Source organism: Gekko japonicus, unplaced genomic scaffold, assembly GCF_001447785.1.
Source record: "Gekko japonicus isolate JY-2015 unplaced genomic scaffold, Gekko_japonicus_V1.1 scaffold1360, whole genome shotgun sequence".
In the NCBI taxonomy this organism is placed as follows: domain Eukaryota; kingdom Metazoa; phylum Chordata; class Lepidosauria; order Squamata; family Gekkonidae; genus Gekko; species Gekko japonicus.
This window is the reverse complement of record NW_015165281.1, coordinates 275,806-284,983: the sequence shown is the minus strand read 5'-3', so window position 1 is coordinate 284,983 and position 9,178 is coordinate 275,806. Positions and strand designations below refer to the sequence as shown.

At 48.7% G+C, this 9,178-nt stretch overlaps 1 protein-coding gene across 1 annotated transcript in view; it reads right to left on the bottom strand.

Moving 5' to 3' along the window:
• SLC4A1 (solute carrier family 4 (anion exchanger), member 1 (Diego blood group)) overlaps nucleotides 1–9,178 on the bottom strand; it is a 138,090-nt gene that overhangs the window by 70,289 nt on the left and 58,623 nt on the right. Inside the window, exon 3 of the mRNA XM_015410312.1 lies at nucleotides 3,596–3,681. Coding sequence (XP_015265798.1) covers nucleotides 3,596–3,681 — 86 coding nt within the window. The remainder of the gene's footprint in view (nucleotides 1–3,595; nucleotides 3,682–9,178) is intronic.

Sequence of the window (9,178 nt, the reverse complement as noted above, 5' to 3'; positions counted from 1 at the left end):
CCCCCCCCCAATAGCTAGCAATCCAAAACAGTCCAGTGGAGCCTGAGCGGTGGGTGTTGCCTTCTGACCCACTTCCGGTGATGTCAGGGGGTGTGGCATGTGCAAATAAGTTATGCTAATGAGTTATGCTAATGAGCTCCTGCACCTCTTTTTCTACAAAATGACCCTTGCTCATGCGCATATGCTCTGCTTAAAACATCCGGCACTCAAAAGAAGCTTGGTCAAAGATTTGGAAATCTGTAAAGTATATGAGAGCAACAAGCTATAGAGAAAATGTGTTTAAGATGTATCACAGATGGTATTGGTCACCAGAAAGGCTAGCCAAATGTTATCCAAACTGCTCAAATGTTTGTTGGAAATGTAAATCAAACGTAGGAACGTTTTACCACATGTGGTGGCGCTGTATAAAAATTCAGATCTATTGGAAAACCATACAAAAACTTATAGAGCAAATTTGGAATGTAAAACTGGATATGATACCTGATATATTTTTACTCAATGTTATGCCAGATAAGCTAACTTATAACGAAAAATATGTAATTGCGTATATAATAACAGCAGCAAGAATACTTTGGGCTAAACATTGGAAGCTAGATAGTGTACCCAGATCTGATGAAGTAATAAGTAAATTGATGGAAGTAGCGGAAGTAGACAAATTGAATATGTATTTACAAGGGAAAAACGACGAAGACTTTTTAGACAGATGGGTTGGATTGTATAAATGGTTGGAAAAAAAGAGTGGACTCTGAAAATATATGTAATTCTGTATAAGGAAGAAACGTATGTAAAACTATAAAATAAAAATTAAAAAAAAAACAAAAAAACATCCGGCACTCAGGGAAACCAAATTCTGTGCCATACAGGTTGACTTTTCCTAAGTTGTTATAGCTGTAAGCTGGGCACGTATTTGTGGGAATCACGGTGTAAGATGACAGATACTGCTGCTCCTTTATCCTAACAATCACATGTTGGGATGGATGACCCTGAAATGGGCGCTTCACATCATCGCCATTATGTAAATTTAGAATGGCCTCGGCAAGGCACTGAGCATTAATGGTGGTGGTGGCCCTGCTTGGAAAGGTGGAACCTTCAGAATACAGCTTCCCCAGACCCATCTTTTTAAAGAAAACATTGAGTGAGCTGATGGAAGAAGAAGAGGCAGGGCTGTAGCTAGCGCGGGGCCCACGGGCGACGCCCCCTCCTGAATTTGCAACGCTCCCCCCCCCCACAATCTGGCCGAGGAGAGGTGGAGGCGGCGGGCCAAGCAGGCAGGGCTGGGGTGTGGACGAGGCCTGTCCTCCCTGGGACGCACATCCAGGCCCGAATCTTCTAACACCAGTCACTGGCCTCGCCCTTGAGGGTGACTATATGGACTTTAAGTTTGCAGCACCTGGCCGCTCCAGATGGGTGGCCATTGGCAAGCAAGCCCATCCCCTTGCCTGGCCTGGCCTGCAGCGTCCCACCAGACGAGGCCAGCAGCTATTCTGGCTCCAGGCAGGGGCTGGCGGTAGCCAGGCCGCCCCTCCCCTGCACAGGTTGCTGGCCCGTCCCTTTTCTCCCTGCGCCATCAGCTGCAGCACCTCCCTCCACAAGCTACAGACTCCAGCTCACCACGCTGCTCATCCAGTAGGGCTGCTCCAGCCATCTGCTGGCGGGTGCCCCCATCCCCTTAAACAGCCAGTTTGGTGTAGTGGTTAAGTGCGCGGACTTTAATCTGGGAGAACCGGATTTGATTCCCCACTCCTCCACTTGCAGCTGCTGGATGACCTTGGGCAAGCCATAGTTCTTTCAGAGCTGTTCTTGGAAAAAGAGCAGTTTCTGTCATAGCTCTCTCAGCCCCACCGACCTCACAGGGTGTCTGTTGTGGGGAGGGGGAGGGAAAGGAGTTTGTAAGCCGCTCTGAGACTCCAAGTGAAGGGCGGGGTATAAATCCAATCTCTTCTTCTTCTTCTTCTTCTTCTTCTTAGTAGGTCAGCATTTTGGTGTATTGGTAGAGCCAGTTTGGTGTAGTGGTTTAAGTGTGCGGACTCTAATCTGGGAGAACCGGATTTGATTCCCCACTCCTCCACTTGCACCTGCTGGATGACCTTGGGCAAGCCATAGTTCTCTCAGAGCTGTTCTCTCTAGTCCTGCCTACCTACCTCACAGGGTGTCTGTTGTGGGGAGGGGGAGGGAAAGGAGTTTGTAAGCCGCTCTGAGACTCTGAGTGAAGGGTGGGGTATAAATCCAATCTCTTCCTCCTCCTCCTCTTCTTCTTCTTCCAACTCATAGCAACCCATGGTGGTTTTAATTGATTGATTGATTGATTGATTTAATTAGCCACCGTGCCCTCTCTTTGTCCCCCCCCCAAAAAAAAGGTCTAGCTATGGGTCTGAGAAGAGGTCGTTCGAGTTTTCGTGTTTTTATTCCTCTTTGGGGTTGTAATGGTGTTTATGATATTTTATTCGGTTTCACGGGTTTTGAAAATAAATGTGGCAAACTGCCTCAGAGCTTCCAAGAGGCATGATGCACACGTCTTAAATAACCAGACTAAAATAAGAATCATGCAGTGGCTTTGTAAAAAAACTTACCTTGGTGGCGACTGCAAGCCCATACAGAGGAACTTGGTCCTCAGCTCCCTAGTAAACCAAACGTATAGCTAACTTCAGGATTTGGGGGAAGGGGGCCTCAGGAAAGGCACCGTCACTGGGTCCATTAACTCTGGAAGGTGACCTGTCCCTGGGGCAGTGGTGGGCATCTTGTCATTCCTGCAAGATCTTTTTGCTGCTGCTGTGCAGCTAAGGTTGCCAGCCTCCAGGTAGTGCCTGGAGACCTCCTGGGAATTCAACTGAACTCCAGGCAACAGATATTAGGCCCCGATCACACGGAGATTTTGCCACGCAAAAGGCACGAATGTCGGGCAGATTTTCGGAGCATAATCAAACCGCAACATCTGGGAAGCTTCGCGCACCCGTGGCCAACCCGTGGCATCCCGCTGTAGATGCGGAGTTAAAAAATACCAAGGAAAGTGCACTAGTATCCGGAATGTGCGCCCCACAGGCGGGCGTCTAATCGCGGGAGCACTAGTATCCCGTGGCATCCGGCACCCATCCACGTCCCGTCGCAAACCGGATGTTTTTCGTAAGTGCATGTGCACAAACACAAAACTGAAAGCAGTGCTGCTCTGCGGAACTGCGCATGCGCACAAACGCGAAACGTTTGTGTGATCGCGCCGCGCCGCTTCTTTGCAACACTGCAGCATCACCGGGTGATCGCCAGCTAACAGCCGAAGCACGGAGACTCGGGGGACCATGTGATCGGGCTACCACGCTTTATTTTGCTCCGGGGCGAACAGCCACACCTCCCCCCCGCGTTATCTGGCCCGTGTGACCGGGGCCTTAGTTCATCTGGAGAAAATGGCCACTTTGGAAGGTGGACTCTATGGTATTATTCCCCACTGAAGTCCCTCCCCTCCCCAAACCCCGCCCTCCTCAGGCTCCACCCCCAAAATCTCCAGGTATTTCCCAACCCGAAGCTATCAACCGTATCAGCACAGCACAGACCCACTGGATCCAATCAAGTCAGACACAGCTCTCTCGTGGCCTGAGGAACTTACCTCATGGGCCCTCCAACGGGAGGTGGATGCTCGGGCAGCCTCCACACTTCTTGGTGCCCGCAGATCCTTCTCGTCTGAGGAGGTACCTGCCAAAAAAGAAAAGCAGTCCGTTTGAGTTTGTTACTCTTGTTGCCCCCCTTTCCTCCGAGGAATGAAATGAAACATGTCTGAGGTAATCTTATCTGCTCACACCAGCCCTGTGAGTTCGGCTATGTGGAAAATCAGTCGCTTGCCTAAGTTCACCCAGGGAGCATTATTATCCAAGTGAAGGATCTGAACCCAGGTTCTCTCCTTGCAAGTCCAGAACTACAGTGATAGTTAATCAACACCACGGGTTCCCAACCTTTTTGATCCTGTGGGCACCTTTAGAGCTCTGACACAGGGTGGTAGGCACAGCAAAATGGCTGCCAGAGAAGGCAGGGCCAATGACAATATGACTGCCGCAGGAGGCGGAGCCAACCACAAAATGTCCGGGAGCCCACCACAAAACGTCATGAAACCCTAACCGTAACTTCTACATTTCGGGCAGAAACTCCGTTTAACAGGATGCCTTTTAATCTGCACAGCCGTTCAGAAGCCCTGGTGGGCACAAGGCCCATCTAGCCCCACCCAGTCTGGTGGGCACCAGAAAAGGTGCTAGTAGGCCCCCTGGCACCCATGGGGGACCCTGGTCAACACGGTAAGATTCTGGACTCTGTTCTCCCAATGCTTCCTCTAAGCTGTGGGGTCTTGTGAGGAGCAAGAATTCCACTTTGTAAGCTACTGGAATTAAAGTTGACACCTAAGAGCAATTTGGCTACTGCATAAATTAGTTTGCTCTGGAGCCCTCCTTCCTGAGCTAAGACAAAAATGTGTGAGCCGGAGGCTAAAAAACGGTGAGCTAGCTCACACTAACTCAGCTTAGAGGGAACACTGGACATGCCTCAGGTGTATGGCAAAAGTTGTCTTTGTCTCTATCCACATTGTGTGAGGTACCTACTTTCCCATTTCACTCCCCGACAGTATCATCCACTTTTAAAGAACTCAATCACCCCCTTGTGTAAAGGGCATATGAGTTCTGCACTTGGGAATGGGAGAGAGAGAAACAAGTATTCATTGCAACTGCCCAAACTGAAGAATCGCAGAGGCACCATATTATTTGGGGAAATTACAGCTGCCCCCAGGTTTTGGGGGGCAATGTGATTGGGAAGAATGATAGGAATTGCCCTTTTCCATGTCATTGTATGTGGGCAGGAAATGTCACCTAATGAACTAACCTCAGCAGACCCTCTTCTCTGGTGCTGCAACCAATCACAGTTTCTGTTTCATTTACTTCAAACCACATGGAAGCATAGGAATGGCAAAGCTCTCCTGACTGGCCCCTCTTCTCTGCATCCCTTACAGGGCTACAGACCCTTGGACTAACAAACCATCTTATGGTACCTTAAAGGGTCACAAAAGTTATTATGGATTTGGGTGGGCAGCTGTGTTGGTCTGAAGCAATAGAACAAAGTTTGAGTCCAGGGGCACCTTGAAGACCCACAAAGTTTTATTCTGGGTATGAGCTTTTGTGTGCGTGCGCATTTCTTCAGATACACTGAAACAAGGCTTCCTTAACCATTACATATAGGTGTGGCGGGGTTAGAAGTGTGCATGCACACAAAAGCTTATACCCAAAATTATACTTTGCTGCTCTTAAAGGTGCCACTGGACTCAAACTTTGTATAATTATTATGGTACAAGTTCTGTTGAGCTAGAGCGGTGGCACAGTGGGTATATCCCACTGTCTTAACATCTGAACTGTGTTAGTTTGAGCCCCACGCTGGTGTGAGCAGCCAGCCTGTTGTCCCCAGCTCATGGTCCACCCAGCGATTTGAAAGCTTCTGCGAGTAGATAAAATGGGAACCACTCCTTAGAGAGGGTGGGCACGCCAATCTCCCTTGTGGGAGGGTGTTAGCTGAAAGTCGGACGTCCTGGTCGAGGCTTGGAAGGCGAAATAGCTTCTCGGCTACAAAAGAATCCCTGCAATGGATGTTCCGGCCAGGCGGTGGCAGTGTGGCGATTGACATACAGGTTCTGAAGCCTGGTCAACAAGCAGCCCTGCGGAAAACGACGGAGCCAAGCCAGAAGACGTCTACACCGGCGTGTGCAATTAAATGATATTATTATTATTATTATTATTATTATTTTTATTATTAATAATAATAATAATAATAATAATAATAATAATAATACATAATATGGTTTGGAAATTTCAGAGTTTGTTTTCGTCTGGGAAGCCAGCAGTCAAAAACGGATTTTGGCTTCAACAGAATATAAGGGGAAAAGAGGTGGAACATCTGTTTTAAATCATTTACTGTGGCTCACACTATTAGAAGGAGGTCTTGTGGCCAATGACTGGAGGTGCGTGTGCCAGTTTCTATCTATCATCTACCTGTTACAGGTGATATTTGACCACACAGATGTAAAGCCAGGATCCAGGCTTGGATGCCGTGTCTCGGGGTTTTAGCTGCTTTCTCAGGGCCCCAAGGGAGACAGTAAAATCTCCGGGTTAGGGGCCGAAATGAAACTCTTTTTACTTGGTGCTGGGATTGAGGTGGTCGTGTTGGAAACGTTTGTGAAGGGTTCACATACTATTTTAATAATTTTTTTTCGTTATTATATTCACGGGCTTCTGGTCTTTTGTTGATTTCCCCCCCATACCATGAATCTCCACTTTTTGCTTTGTGACAGCTTTCATTGGCAACCCACATTTGAAACCCAGCGCTCTCCCACCGACCCACAAGATCCAGAAGACGGTGCGGCAGAGCCTGGGGGCTTGACTGCAAATAACTGCTGAGGACTCGAGGAAGGCTGCCGAGCCAGGGGCCAGGAGCCAGACCATGAACCCTCGAAGAAGTAGCATCACCAGCCACTTAGCTGACTCTGGAGAGACAATCCTAGGGTTTCCAGCTTCCAGGTGGGGCCTGGAGACCTCCTGGGATTTTAATTGATCTCCACACGACAGAGAACAGTTCCCCCGGAGATCCCTGAGAGGTGTGGGGGGGGCTGAGAGAGCTCCGACAGAAACTTCTCTTTTTCAAGGACAGCTCTTATCATAACTACGGCTTGCCCAAGGTCATCCAGCAGGTGCAAGTGGAGGAGTGGGGAATCAAACCCGGCTCTCCCAGATTAGAGTCCGCGCACTTAACCACTACACCAAATTGGCTCTAAGTGTATTATTAAAGTGTATTATTAAAAAGAGACATAGCCCATTTGCAGGACATTTTGATGTCCCCCCCATCCCCCCCAAAAAATCTTCCCATGGCACTCAGAATTAGCCAACACCGAATTTATTCCTTCCTTCTCTCTAAGGCTGTACTTTACTCTGTGGCACTGGTTATTTATGACAGATATCCCAGTAGTTGTGCTTATCACCATATGCATCCAGCTTAGGGCGCCCTCCAACATGCAACCCAGGTTTTACTTGGGCCATGGCTCAGCCCTGTGGCTAGCTTCCCTGCCAGAAACCACCGATAGAAGCATCCCCCTGAGCAGGCACAGAGTGCCCAGAAAATGTCACATCTAGACAGACGCGCATCCTGAAGTCTCTTTTGCCGGAAACCCCTGGAAGAACAAACTCTTCCCCTGTTCTGTACTTTGGAAATCGTTAGCTACCCTTTCCATACCACCTTTCCATAAGAACATAAGAGAAGCCAATGTAGAATCAGGCCCATGGCCCATCCAGTCCAACACTCTGTATCACACAGTGGCCAAAAACACCAGGTGCCATCAGGAGGTCCAGCAGTGGGGCCAGGACACTAGAAGCCCTCCCACTGCCCCCCCAAGCACCAAGAATACAGAGCATCACTTGCCCCAGACGAAGAGTTCCTATCTATAGGTAAAGGTAAAGGTTCCCTTGCTCAAAAGCCAGTCGAATCTGACTCTAGAGTTGCGGTGCTCATCTCCGTTTCAAAGCCGAAGAGCCAGCGCTGTCCAAAGACGTTTCCGTGGTCATGTGGCCGGCATGACTAAATACCAAGGCGCACGGAACGCTGTTATCTATAGCTTGTGGCTAATAGCCACTGATGGACCTCTGCTCCATGTGTTTATCCGATTCCCTCTTGAAGCCATCCATAAGAACATAAGAGAAGCCAATCAGGCCCATGGCCCATCCAGTTCAACACTCTGTCACACAGTGGCCAAAAACACCAGGTGCCATCAGGAGGTCCAGCAGTGGGGCCAGGACACTAGAAGCCCTCCCACTGTCCCCCCCCAGCACTTTTCATTCTCATTCATTTGCAACCCCCATTAAAAAGCCCTCTGAAACCCCACCTATAGTCCTCTGTGACCCTAGCACCGATGCTCACTGCCCCACATCCCACTTACCCTGGAAGCAGGCAAGGTCCTGGATCTAACATCTGAAACAAAACAGCTCATGGGGCTTGCACTCTATAAACCCCTCTTGGCCAGACGGGACAGGACTCCTTGTCTCCACCCTCGCATTCCTGTCGCAAGTTGTTTTTGTGTTCATGGTAAATTCAAAAGCACTTTAAACTGTGCTGACAGTAAATAGGAGGCCTTTGGGCTCCTGTCTCGGTCAGGGGACCAGCCCCTGAGGCTTCCTGGTAATGAACTCTAGGTGAGAAGTCTCTGTGACTGACCAGTTCCTCATACTGCAGGTTAACTGTTAAGACCCAGATAGATCCAATTGGTCTGAAGCAGTACAACAAATTTAGAGTCCAGTGGCACCTTTAAGACCAACAAAGGTTTATTCGAGGTATGAGGTTTTGTGTGCACGCACGTGTGCGTGCACACAAAAGCTCATACCTCGAATAAACCTTTGTTGGTCTTAAAGGTGCCACTGGACTCTAAATGTGTTGTTAAGACTGAGTGTATTTATTGTATCTGAATAGAGCTCCAGGCAATAGTATTGGGCTCTTGCATCTACTATAATTATACAGAACAATATTAGTGAGTGCGACCCTTTAGCTTCCCATATTGGGCGTCTTTGACATTCCTATAGCTTACATTGTTATGGGTTCTCCTTTTAGGGTTGCCAACCTCCAGGTGGAGGCCGGAGGTCTCCAGGTATTATAACCCATGCCCCCTCTAAGCTGTGGAGTCTTGTGAGCAAAAATTCTGCTTTCTGAGCAAATGGCATTGAAGTTGTGAGCAAGCGATTTGGCTACTGCATACATCAGTTTGCTCTGGAGCCATCCTTCCAGAGCGAAGACAAGAATGTGTGAGCCGGATGCTAAAAAACTGTGAGCTAGCTCACACTAACTCAGCTTAGAGGGAACACTGATTATAACCCATGCCCCCTCTAAGCCGTGGAGTCTTGTGAGGAGCAAAAATCCTACTTTGTGAGCTGCTGGCATTAAAGTTGTGAGCGAGGGATCTGGCTCCTGCATAAATCAGTTTGCTCCGGAGCCCTCCTTCCTGAGCTAAGACGAAGATGTGTGAGCTGGAGGCTAAAGAACTGTGAGTTGGCTCACACTAACTCAGCTTCCAGGGAACACTGATTACAACTGATCTCCCATGATAGAGATAAGTTCCCCTGGAGAAAAATGGCCACTTTGGACGGTGGACTCTATGGCATTATGCCCCATTAGGTCCCTCCCC